Genomic DNA, 13,369 nt, shown 5'->3' with positions numbered 1-13,369 from the left:
GTGTGTGTGTGTGTGTGTGTTGAATTTGGCTGTCTTCCACTATAACTCTTCACTTTATTTTTTGAGATGGGGTCTCTTTCCGGTCCTGGAGCTTGCTGATTCAGCTGGACTAGCTGCCTGGGCCAGGTTCTAGGATTCTCTCATCTCTGCCTTCCAGGGTCAAGGTCACAGGCTCAGTGTTTTTTTGTGGCTTTGGGTTTCTGAGCTCAGATTCTCAGGCTTGTGCAGATTCTCTTCACTTACTGGTCCATCTCACCAGCCTGCTCTTGGAGTCTTCAGAATAAAGTCTTCACACTTTCAGAGTTGTTTTGTATAATTGCTTGGTGTATTTCTTTTTATTAGCTGTAATAAATACAAAAAGATGGGACAAAGAGCTCAGAGGCTATATAATTTCACGGGGGAAGAAAGAATTGTCTTCATTAGCCACATCCTAGGGTCTTGGTGCATGCATTCTAGGGGAAGGTGAACCTCTGATTTCTGGTAGAGGGTATTCATTCATGAAGCAAGGCATGCACATCAGTGCTCCTTGAGCAGAGGTCAGGCCAGTGGGCAGGCTCAAGGATGGTCTCAAATAAGGGAGAGGAGCTCCAGTTTCTGGAGGTGAGACTATAGGTAGGGATGGAGAGCCCTGCCCTGGTGGGTTCTGGCATTCCAGCAATGCTGGCAGTAGCAGCAACAGCAGCAGCTGCTATGGTGGGTATTTCTTTCTTATGTACTCATTGCCTGCTGGGATAGACTCAGGCTCCTTTCGCAAGGCCAGGTAATTTAGCAAGGATCTGGGGATTAAGATTACCAGTTGCCTTCCTAACCCCAGCATTTTTCGTAGTGCCACCAAATAGCACCAGGGCAATGCTAGTTATCTTTAGAAGGTGGCCTATCCACAATGGTGGATGCCATGTTTTCCCAATGCAGTGATAGCAGACCCAAAAACTGTTTTCTTTTTTCTTTTCCTTTCTTCCCATTCTCTGGCTGATTTTCATACTTTGGTTTGATCTCTAGATTCATAATAACTACAGAGGATCAAACTTGTATTTATGCCAAAAGACCTTGAGGGTTTCAGTGAAGATCAGCCATCTCGAAGGCTGCATGTCATTCTGTAGTCAGTGTGCTGCAATATCTTGCAACTGTTTCCTGAAGACATGTTTGCTGTTTCACGGTATTTGGTGTCAACAGTAAAATTTTGATTTTACCCCTACAGCAGGTTTTCCTACCAATAATCCAAGCTTGGCAGAAGCATAGAAGCTTTGCCCACAGTGGGTGGGTCCTGTTCTTTTCTTGGAATCTCCTCCCTTGATGTTTATAACTGCTTTAATAACCTGTTGTTATCACCTAAGAATGCCTGGCTCAGCTCTGCCTAGAAATCCATCCCAGAGCTTATTACTGCCAAGAATACTGTAGGTACAGCTGACACACTTGGATGTTCACTAAGGCTATCCTACATTTGACCTAGACTTCTACCTCTGGCACATGTGATTCAGCAGTCCTTTTCAGGTGTGAGTGATCTCTTGGGCTCTCTGTCTCACTGCAGTGACTCATAGACCTGTGTGTCTGGCCTCCAACCACCTCACTTCTCTGCCTACTTTCCAAGTTATTTTTAACATCAGAGAAACTGCAGTGTATTTACAGTTTTCTCAGAGAGGTGACATGTGGTGTTTCTCAGAGTCCAGAGAATCTTGTGTGGTTTCAACCCCTGCCACAGTTGACTTGTGAATTCAGGAAGACACTTAAATTGTGTCTTTGGTAGTCTGCTTGTTCAGTTTTATTCAGGTTCATTGTAGTTACACAGAAGTAGCAATGTAAAATGCTGAGGACGATCAATTCATTTTGTTCAACAAGTTTCCTTATTGATTACTTAGTATTTAAGAAGTGTTAATTAGTCAGAAAGCAAGTTGCATCAGTGTCTTAAAAGCATTGATTTTGGGGTCTACAAGTTTATGCAAGGACCAACATTGTGATTTCTTTGGAGAGGTTCTTAACCTTTCTGTGCCTCAATTTTCTTGTCTGTAAAATCAGGCTGTTTTTCCATGAATAGTGTAAAAATGATACAACAAAATGCTTATTACAGCACTTAGCTCTCAATAAACATTTAGTGAATTATCAGATACAATTTTAGTTTACAAATTCACAGCCTAGGTATTCAGCTTCTCAAAACCTAGAGATGGGAAGGTAGACACTAATTGCTTGATGTGAAGCGAGATTGTGAGAGGGAACAAAACTGAGTTTTGAACAATTGGCTCAGGGTAGGAGACTCAGGGGCCCAGGGCGTGAGGAGACTCATATGATGGTTTTATATCTTTATTCCTTAAATAAGTTTCTACTGTCCTTATGTATGTAGTAGGATGCTGATAATTTGTGTTTGAACTTTTTGATTATTTCCTAAGGGAAGCTGAATCTTCTATGATCTGGTCTTCCTGACCAGCTCAGCCCTATGAGTGACATGGAAGTGGAGACGGAAATGACAGTAAATCAGGTGGAGGCTTCTGTGTAGAGTTTGGGGCCAGGTGGGAAGGGAAGAGGAAAGCTGCACAAAGGAAATAGAAGGCCACCACGTCCCCTTCCCTGATAGTTTGTCTTTATTAACCACCGAGCAATGTGGAAATGTAGAAAGCCTTTGTTGTTGTTGTTTTATTTCATAATTAAAATGTAAACTTTCTCCTTCATAAAAAAGACTCGGTGTTAAAGAAATCAGTGTTGTTTTTCAGTTTCTAGGGTTCAAAGTTGAATATGAACGCTTTTCTAGAAACTTCATATAATATTCTGGTTGATCTGCTACATTTTTGATCAATATTTGATCTCATTCAGTTTAGGTCTTTAGGTGGATATGTTTCTAGTTCTGTTCTTCTTTACAATGTATGTCAATATCTGTAAGTTTAAATTTGCTTGATTCTTTTCAAATGCCAGCTCATATTTTGCATTCTCACATAATATTTTCAGATTACCTTACAAAGCAAACACACGCACGTATGCGCATGTGCACGTGTTCGCACACATACACATACACACACACACACACACAACTTTATTGGTCTGTTCGTTTGTGCTATAGCCAGTCAGGTGACTTTGAACAGCTAGACTGTTTTATTTATCTCTCCGGTGTATCTCTAACCTTCAAACATCCAAACAGAAACATATGCAAACAACAACAACAATAACAAAAAAAACCAAAAAGAAAACATGAATAAATAGCCACTGTTTAGTCAAAATTACCCCCCATAAAAATCAGTTTTAAAAGATGAAAAATTTATTTTGGCTCAACCTTGTTGCTCTGAGCCTGTGACAACATAGTTCATAACCAGTGAGAGACTATAGGAGAAAAAGTCTGTTCAAAGCAAAGAGAGATGAAGGAGCCTGGGTCCCAGTCTCTGTCATGGGCACACTTCCAGTCACCTGACTCCTTGCATGACACTGTCCCTCATGAAGCTCTCATAGATCCCAGCAGCTGAATAGGCTGGGTCCCAGCCTTCAGATTATGAGCCTTTGGAGGCATTTAAGATCTCAATATGATGCTGCCTACTAAACTCAGATGGCTCGGCTGCCTCTGAGGGCTGTAGGTGAGGATTAAGAGAAAGGACCTCACCTCATAAGAAACAAACTAAGACACTGGTGCTTGCAGTAGGAACAAAAACTTGTCCACTCATGTAACTCCCCCAAATATTTCTCTTGATGCTATCATTCATTGTGCTGATGTAATGGTCAGTGATGTGTGCTGAATCACAGTCTGTGTAAGCAGGCTCTCTGTTTTCTCTTTAAAGAAAAATCAGCATGTCTGCCCCTAGAATTAAAAAGTCTGTTTCCTGGGCTGTGAAAAACAAATGCTGAAAGAACTTTACCTAAAAATGCTTTGATTCATGGTCTGTATTTTTGAGTAGTTAATAACATTAATTCTTATCAGTAGAATATCCTCTTTTATTTGTTAATGTAGCTATTGTGAAGTTGTCAGTTTTTTTATGTTTTGCTTTATAAAGAAAGTTATAGCTGTCTCATTCCTCAAACTAAATGTTGCATAATATTTACTAGGATAATATTTGTGCTCTTTTACCAAATTAAGTATTCAGCATTTTTTCAAATGTTTCATCAAGTTTACTATAAATTTTTAGATCGTCACTTTTTTAATGTATGTATGTATGTATGTATGTGTTTATATATGTATATGACTGCTGTATTTGTATGTATGCCTGCATGACAGAAGAGGGCATCAGATCCCATTATAGATGGTTGTGAGCCACCATGTGGTTGGTGGGAATTGAGCTTAAGACCTCTGGAAAAGCAGCCAGTGTTTGTAACCCCTGAGCAATCACACCCCAGCTCCCAGACTGTCACTTTTTATTTTTGTCTTAAAGTTTAGATTTAAGCATTTGATCAGTTACAAACGGTATATATTTTAACTTTATTCCTCAATTAAGTCTCACCAGAAATATTTTATGTTGAACTAAAACACCTTGAGATTTTAAAAAGTAATCTGCAAATGATGAGCCTCAATTTGTGAAAGTTAATCTGTATCTTTCTAGAAAGTAAGCGTAACTCTGAGGCTTTGAGACAGTTAAAAGGTGAGACTGTGGAGCCTGAGTGGTTTTAGCATCTCTCAGGTGTGTGGCAGGCAGTAGTCATTAGTGAGTTTCATTCCCATGAAAGCTGCATGTCCTTGAGGCTGGGATTATACTCAGTCATGCCTATAATCTAGTGGCCTAGCTTCTGCCCAGTAATATGGTGTTCAGTGCTGTCTTGTTTCTGTTTACCGTAGATACACTTAGCACAAGTGTGCAGTATGCACAGTACATATAAAATCATTGCTGTAAAATTAGCATATTACAGAGCAAACCATTTACCGATTCAACTGCTTGTTAGAAGCCTTCATAACTATAAAGAAAACAATAGCAACACATTCCTTTTCTTCAGGATTTTGTGTCATAGTGACCTGTGCTAAGGACACATGCTACACGTGGGCTGGATAGATGGCTCAGTGCTCTTGTAGAGGTCTCTGAGTTTAATTCCCAGTAACCACATGGTGGCTCACAACCATCTGTAATGGGATCTGATGCCCTCTTCTGGTATGTCTGAAGGCAGTGACAGTGTACTCACATACATAAAATAAATAACTCTTAAAAAAAAAAAAGAAACCCACATGCTATGTTTTACTGATTGTCTTGAAATTTTAAAATTGTACTTATTTTGCATGCATACATGTGCCATGGCCCACATGTTGAGGTCATAGGACAACTCGCAGGGGTCAGTTCTCTCATTGTATTGTGTCAGTCCTATGGATTGAACTCGGCTCATCAGGCTTGGTGGCAGGTACCTTTACCTGCTAAGCCATCTCTCTAGTCCTCCTTTTCCCTTTATCATTTATTTACTTACTTAGTTTTCTGTGTGTGTCTGTATATGCACAGTCAGTTTTAATAGTCTGGTGGCAAGTGGATCACTGTGCAAGCGTGTGATGCTTCACTTAGTTAATTTTTCGTGTCGCTTGGAAGATGACAGTAGCTAAGACAAAGTTGCAAAGAATAAGCTCCATGTTTGGAAGCTTGTGCTTTTCATAGAGGCTGTGTTCATCCGAGAGCAGGGGTTCCTGCCGCTCTAAAGGGCTGTCCATAGCAGCAGCAAGATTCTCAGTGCACGGATTTGATTTTGGTAGGGTAACCAGGATGTGGCATCTCTTTCCTGTGGTAAGGCTGCTCACATGACGGTTTCTCTTCCCATCTAAACTCTCGCCTTTCTTTCTTCATTACAGATGTTCTGTATATTCCACCCAAGATTCTGACAAGTGTTGGATCAAATGCTTCCTTTCATTGCATCTACAAAAATGAAAACCAGATTATCTCCTCAAAACAGATAGTTTGGTGGATGAATCTAGCTGAGAAAATCCCTGAGATACAGTATAGCATTGTGAGTGACCGCGTTAGCAAAGTTACTTTCTCCAATCTGAAAGCCACCAGACCTCGAGGGAAGTTTACCTATGACGCAGTGTACTGCTGCAATGAGCAGGCATGCCATCACCGCTATGCTGAATTATATGTGATCGGTAAGAATCCCAGTGTCTCATCCACTTGGTCCTATGAGATCACTTGCTATCATGGACTGCATTAGAGTCCTAGTAAGGATGTGAGGAAAATGTTTTTTTTTCATGATTTTTGGTGTTTTTACTTTATATTAACATTTTAATGTGTTTTAAATAGATGTCAATATCAATATATCATGTGAAACTGACGGGTACTTAACTAAAATGACTTGCAGATGGTCACCCAGCACAATCCAATCACTAGTGGGAAGCACTGTGCAGTTGAGGTATCACAGGTATGTATTGTATTGGCTTCTTTGTTTTTCTCTGGGCATGACACAGTTAAATTTTCTGTTAATCTATTACTATAGCAGAAACCTGGTGCATTTTTCTCCTTGAGCAGAAGTTTGAATATAATTTATTAGAAAGATTGTGAGGAATTACATGGATTGTAATCTTGAAAACAATAACACCTGAGACTAAAAAAAGAAATGTATTTTGTTTTAACTTCATATTATCATGTTTACTAACCAAATTCCTGGAATTGCATTTTGACTCTTGAGTGACATGCAAGGGAATTATTTCATATACAATGCATTTTGACTCAGAGAATGGGCTAAAGTCAGCTGTGCACTATTTTAAAAAGCTAACATCATTGAGCTAAAGGTCAGTATTAGAAGAAAAGAGACGGAGGAACAAGATTCTACAGGATGTGATTGTCTGTTTGGTCTTTTTTTTTTTTTTTTTTAGAATGAAGTAAATTAAGTTAGAAAGCAAGCAGTAGTTAATAGGGGTAATGGGTTTTATTAAAGAGAAATTTGTACTCATTTACTTTTTACCTTTCTTTGTTTAAAAATAATTTAAGACATCTCTGAATAGTATCCCTCCTTAAGCAATGTCCCACTGGTGGGAAGAAGGGACATATATCCTTGTTTGTAAAGCCTCTCATGGTAATTGTCCAGTATGTTTGCTGTACTTATACTCTGTGTTCTGATATTTAAATTTCCATTGGAGAATTTCATTTTGTATAAGGCTACTCATTTATTCTAAAAATCTAAAATTTCAACCTGGAAAATATATCCCTTCTCTTCAATCCTGTAATCTGAGCTCTGTACCTTATGCTCTGAGTTGATTCTTCTGTGTTATTGGAAGAAAAAAATTTGAAATTTTGCATTACTTAGATGGGAAAAATTGGTGCCTTTATCCTATATACTGTGAATATTTTAACACCAATTGGAAGTTCGTGATAGGCTGTTTTAATAATATGTCTTTCCATGCATTCTCACATGCAAACATATGTCTGCAGAAAACCACTGACAAGCCCACAGCTCATTTACCGTCCTAACATTCACGGGATCACCATGAAACCAACTACAAACCCTTAATGAGTTCTTGAACCTCCCAAGTGCTAGTTTATGTGTTTGTTAAATGGAGAGGATGATTTATATGCCTTGGGGGGAAGTTAATGGCATTTCATTTTGTTGTAATTAAGTAATGTGACTCCGCCTAGAAAGCATTTCATTTGAGCAATCAATAAATGGTTACTACTGTCATGACAGTGAAGCTAACCATTTGCCACTGTGTTTCCGCACTGCTATTGTGTTACACACTGATGATTACACATCCGTCTGTCATTGCATTCTTCACCCATCATTAATTATCTGAACACACATGTGCGAGCAAACACACACACACACACACACACACACACACTGATAGCCTTGAGGAGAAAATATTACAAAGATGGTGAACGAGGAACAATTTTAGCGTTTTAGCTTTCTTTTTCTCTCTCCTTTTCATCTCTGTAGAGAGTCGTCAGAGCTTTAGTCATCGGAATACCATTTTCAAAGCAAATAGTGACAGCAGGGCTGTTTCTAAGAGAAGAAATGCTTTGTGTGCTGTGAGGAACTAGGTCAGGTTTGGTTATGACTCCTAATGTTTAAAGAATTTTCATTTCTGAGAAAATGAGTTTAAAAATGTAAAAAGAAAATGAGTAAAAAATGAAAAAAATAAAATGAGTGATTTTTTATTTTTTATTTTTTTGGGATTTGTGAAAGGGGTTGCGACCCACAAGTTGAGAACCAACACACAGAGGCTTGTATCATTGACATAATCGTTGAAGTAAAGATTAAAACTAGAACTGGAGGGACTCCTGGGGTGGAAGGAAAGCAGATTTTTGTTTGTTTGTTTCTTTCTTTTGTTTTTACTTTAAACAATGTGTTAAATTCCAACAGAAATGGAGAATGTAACTGGCAGTAATATTTGGATTGACTGACAGGGCTCGAATAGTTTCTAGTCCAAACTGATGTAGTGAAAACAATACTAAATCCCGATCCTTATGTGAATGCAGTTAGAAAATAGCACTGGAAGTCATCTTATGGTTGGGGGGTCAACGCAGCATGAGGAATTGTGTTAGAGTCGTGGCCTTAAGAAGGCTGAGAACCTTGCTCTAACGTAACCACCATAGTCCTGCAGCTCTGTGCTTAATTTACCTTCTTGCCAGGTCTTCTCACATCTGTCCTTTACCAGTCACCTCCCACACAGTGTTTTTATAGTCACTGTCTGTGGAAAGACTAAGATCCAGCTAGTGCTCAGAGCTCAAGAGGGCCTTTCTAACAACAGCACCACTCTTTAGATAGAGACAATGATCTCCATCAAACAACAAATCTGGATTCTAAATGTCTTTCTTTTTTAAATCAATACTACATACTAACTGGCTACTTTAACAAAAAATATCTTTTAAGGCGCAGCCTGTATTGTCCCGATAGTCCATCTGTTCATCCTACGTCTCAGCCCAAAAACTGCATCTTACAGAGAGATGGCTTTTATGAATGTGTTTTCCAGCCAATCTTTCTATTATCTGGCTATACGATGTGGATCAGGATCAACCATTCTTTAGGTTCACTTGAGTCTCCGCCAACGTGTGTCCTTCCTGACTCCGTAGGTACGTCAAACTATATTATGTATTTTCCTTAGATTTGGATGTCGTTTTCTAATTGCACTATATATTTTTTGTTGTTGTTTTGTTTTTCAAGACAGGGTTTCTCTGTGTAGCCCTGGCTGTCCTGGAACTCGCTCTGTAAGACCAGGCTGGCCTCGAACTCAGAAATCCGCCTGCCTTTGCCTCATAAGTGCTGGGATCAAAGGCGTGCGCCACCACTGCCCGGCTTGCACTATATTTTGAAGAAAAAAGATGTTTCTGTTTATAGAGTAATTGACCAGATGATTGGCTGTAGAAGCTGTCTAGTTTTGAGTGTTTATTACCATTTTGAATTAATTTTTATATTATTGGTAGCATGTTTGTTTATAAACATGGGTAATAGATTCATAGCAACTGCATATTTCCATATAGCACTTGATCTCATGTGTTGTTGTGAGAGCATTTTTATGAGGTCTCTAGTCTAGTTCTGAAAGAATTTGCTATTTTAACCTGAAAGTTTTATTTAATAATCTAAAGGCTTCAAGACTTTAACTTGAGAAGCTGGGTAAGAAACATTCAAAGTAGCTGAAGGAAGTGAAGAAAATTGATGCAGATGGTGAGGTTTATAATCTTAGGAGTTTCAAAAATTATCTTGAGATCAAAGGATTCAAAGAGTTGTTGAGACACTTAAGACATTTTTCCAAAGTTACTGCAGAATATTTTAGAAATGACTGACTATGGTCATGTCTTTTGTTGCTATACATTATTTTGCTAGGAAATTATGCCAAAAATCAGTATATTTTTTCATATTTTTTAAATTGGTTAGCACGCATTTGAAATAGAATCTGTATTTTGTTCACTAGAGAATGAATTTATTTTAACTATATCTGTTTTTTGATAAAGATGCCTACTTAATTGATTATCTTTTCCTTTGCATGATTCCAATGTAACTGTTTTTACTACACTTGGTATATTTCTTACTCAGTATTTCAGGGTAATAAAAGGCCATGAACATTCACATAGAACATGGAATCAACAACATGCTATCTAAAACAGTTTAAATCGGGCTCATCTTGCCTTAGGAAGATAGCAATGTGGAAATAAAGCTTTGGATGTAAACCTCCATGCAACCTCTTCCTAGTCTTTAAAACTTGGATCAGGCAGGAAAACATTCTGTATCACCCATCGTATTCCACTGACATGTGCATTGCTCTGGTCAATGTGGATACTTGGCAGTCACTGAATCTATCCATGTGATCCACTGAAGCACAACCAAAAAATTAACTCTTACACTGTCTTGAACGCTTGACATGTCCTTTCTTGGAAAGAAATGGCCTTTGCTAGGGTTAAACGTTTTATCATCTTCCTGGCATGGAGATGAATACTTTCATGAGTTGTGAGGACTTTAATGTTCATAAGAAACTACATACGAATGACAAACTTGAGACATTTTGTCCTGAATGGTCTAAAGTACTAGTGTTGTTTTCTTAAGTGATCAAACACTACTGCTCAAATAAGAGACTGCACATTTTGCACAATGATTGTTTTCAGAAGTGAGACTTGGAGGAAAAGAATGATGACCAACACTCATGTACAGTCCAGGTCTTCTATGTTCCCCGTTAATCAACGCTGTCCTGACTTACAGAGCTTGAGGGAGTCAGTGGGTTGAAGGGGTAGACCAGGAATGTCTACAGGGGTCTTTCCTAACTTCTCTGTACAATGCCTGTACATGGCCCTGATTGGGCCATTTTTCAATTTATGGTTTCTATTTCCTTCCAGCTTCTAGAGTTGTGTACTTCATATTTGAGTCAATGGCTATCTCACTTTGGATGCTTCAGTGGCAGAGGTGCCCATCAAAATAATCAAAGAAAAGGAGTATCCTGGCCATCATCCTAGAGACCTCGGGCTTGACCTCAAGTCAACCTGTTAGATTCTGACTTATGGCAGCTGTGGAGGGGAGCCTATGGGATCTGAGATAGGAGGGAATGCCCTTTGGAGAAAAGTTCCTTACCAGATAGTGTGAAAGTACAGTACTTAAGCAATTTAACATGTTGCTATGGCAGTGGAAGCCATTGCTTCATTCATGGCGTGCACCCCACAGTAAAGACAAGACTTTAAAAAGGATATTGTTTATAAGATATAATGATGGTTAATATTGCTATTTAAGTTACTATTACATAATGTTATTATTTATTTATTTTTAATTTTTTTTTTAGTAAAACCATTACCTCCATCTAATGTAAAAGCAGAGATTACTATAAACACTGGATTGTTGAAAGTATCTTGGGAAAAGCCAGTCTTTCCAGAGAATAACCTTCAGTTCCAGATTCGATATGGCTTAAGTGGAAAAGAAATACAGTGGAAGGTACCTTTTATTTCAAATCGATTTTCTCTCGTTCTCTCTGTAAATTGGAGTCTCTATAGTGCAGGCTAACCCCAAAGTCATTCTGTAGCTCAGGCTGGCTTAGAACTTATGAACCCCTGCTGCTTAGGCTTTTCAAGTCCTGGGACTACTAGATGCTATTTAAGTGTTTTGTGAGCATATATTAATCATACTTAATAATGGGTTTTATTGTGATATTTTCATCCACGTAGTGTATTTTGATCATATTCACCCCCTCTTACCACCTCTTGTTCCCCTACTACTGAGCCCCTTCCTCTTGCTAGCTAGTTGTCATTCTACATTTTTGGTAAGTTTTTTTTTCCCCACAGGAGCATGGGCAGCTTATCAGCAACTGTATCACCAAAGAAAATGTCTCATCTTCCCCCAGCAACAGTATACTCCTCAGGGAGAAGTGGGGGAGGGTGTTGTGAGCCCCTATCCCTACCATGACCAATCTCATGTATGTCTCAGGCAGGTGTCACAGCTGCAGAGAATCAACCACGCATCAGCATCTTAGCATTATTCCTGGCATACAAAGACAGAGTATACTTTCCTCTACTGTGTAGTTACTTTCATTACATAGATTGTCAAAGTTTAATCTCTGTAAAGAACAAAATGTCATGATCCAGAATTTCCCAAAGGATTCTTGACAGGACATTTTCCCAATGAAATGTTCTGTGAAAAAGAGACTGCATGGTTAAACAGGCTGAGGAAACCCTGCCTCACCCTGTACCTTTCTATTGTAGAGATGTACTTTATGACATTAAATGTTTGGAAAAGGCTGCTTTGAAGAAACATTTGGCATATTGCATCCTCTTTACCCACACTCATTTTTCTTTTCAGGGGCCAACATTTCTTTTAAGGTCTTTTGATAGCATTCAGCATATGTACACACAGGCATTTTGATAGAGGCTACTTTTCTTTAACAATCAGTGCTGAGTGTGCATATGGGAAACTTGGTTTTGCAGCTTGCTAAATCTGGAAATACAAGAAACCCTGATTACATCATTAGCACACTGACCTCGTTTCAGTCTATGTGAGTCCTACTCACTTGATTCTCTAGAGAGAGCCCTGTCTGACCACCATGTTAGAATTCTTATTTTTGTGTTAGAGAGGGGACCAGAGGACAAGCATTAGCAGCAGGATGACAGAGTGTTTGGAACTGATCTTGCAAGGGCAGCAAGTTCACAAGGGAATGAGCCGAGGTGGGAGGCAGCATTCCTTTGGTTAGCTGAACTTTGTGATTTCTGAAGTGGGAAAATATAACATCATTCAGTCTTAAGTTCAGAATAGTGTTACAGTTTAAAATGAAAACACACTTCAGGACTCACAGGAGACAGGTATGTTGACAGTGTGACTTCCTTTACAGACACATGAGATATTCGATGCAAAATCAAAGTCTGCCAGCCTGCCGGTGTCAGACCTCTGTGCAGTCTATGTGGTACAGGTTCGCTGCCGGCGGTTGGATGGACTAGGGTACTGGAGTAATTGGAGCAGTCCAGCCTACACCCTTGTCATGGATGTAAAAGGTCTGTGAACATTTGTTAAACTTTCTTGAGAATGCAGAAGCATATGCTTCAAATGTTACTGAAAACATTTCTCTTGAGAACATGTGTCTGACTCAGACTTCTTATTACTTTGCAGTTCCTATGAGAGGGCCTGAATTTTGGAGAATAATGGATGGGGACGTTACTAAAAAGGAGAGAAATGTCACCTTGCTTTGGAAGGTATTTCTAATTTTTACCTTTTATTTTATTCTGAGCTTAATGTTTGTCTCTACTTTGTTCATAGTCCTGTCATTACCTCACAAATGACCCCCAGATCTTACGTTTTAATGCATTTTGGGGATGTGGCTGACTATCTGGAGTATTGACATCGTCAGGAGCCTTTATTATTTTCTCAGTTCAATTATAATTGTGTCACTGCAATTTTGGCAAAATCTTGAACTCTTTGGGCTTCACATTTGTTATCTGCATCAGGGTTAATATTACTAAGTGATAATTAATGTTGCTTTAAGTCCATAACTAGATTTCAGCTGAATGCTGAACAATGTAAACATGGTTCTTCCCTC

The 13,369-nt window shown here is 38.9% G+C and overlaps 1 protein-coding gene across 1 annotated transcript in view; it reads left to right on the top strand.

The window, feature by feature from the left end:
• Lepr (leptin receptor) overlaps positions 1–13,369 on the top strand; it is a 63,574-nt gene that overhangs the window by 33,019 nt on the left and 17,186 nt on the right. Inside the window, exons 8-13 of the mRNA XM_028778767.1 lie at positions 5,729–6,019; positions 6,174–6,291; positions 8,740–8,939; positions 11,132–11,280; positions 12,668–12,827; positions 12,943–13,025. Coding sequence (XP_028634600.1) covers positions 5,729–6,019; positions 6,174–6,291; positions 8,740–8,939; positions 11,132–11,280; positions 12,668–12,827; positions 12,943–13,025 — 1,001 coding nt within the window. The remainder of the gene's footprint in view (positions 1–5,728; positions 6,020–6,173; positions 6,292–8,739; positions 8,940–11,131; positions 11,281–12,667; positions 12,828–12,942; positions 13,026–13,369) is intronic.

Source organism: Grammomys surdaster, unplaced genomic scaffold (assembly GCF_004785775.1).
Source record: "Grammomys surdaster isolate TR1022 unplaced genomic scaffold, NIH_TR_1.0 341, whole genome shotgun sequence".
NCBI lineage: Eukaryota > Metazoa > Chordata > Mammalia > Rodentia > Muridae > Grammomys > Grammomys surdaster.
Note: the sequence above shows the minus strand (reverse complement) of the source record. Positions and strands in the feature narration are given on the sequence as shown.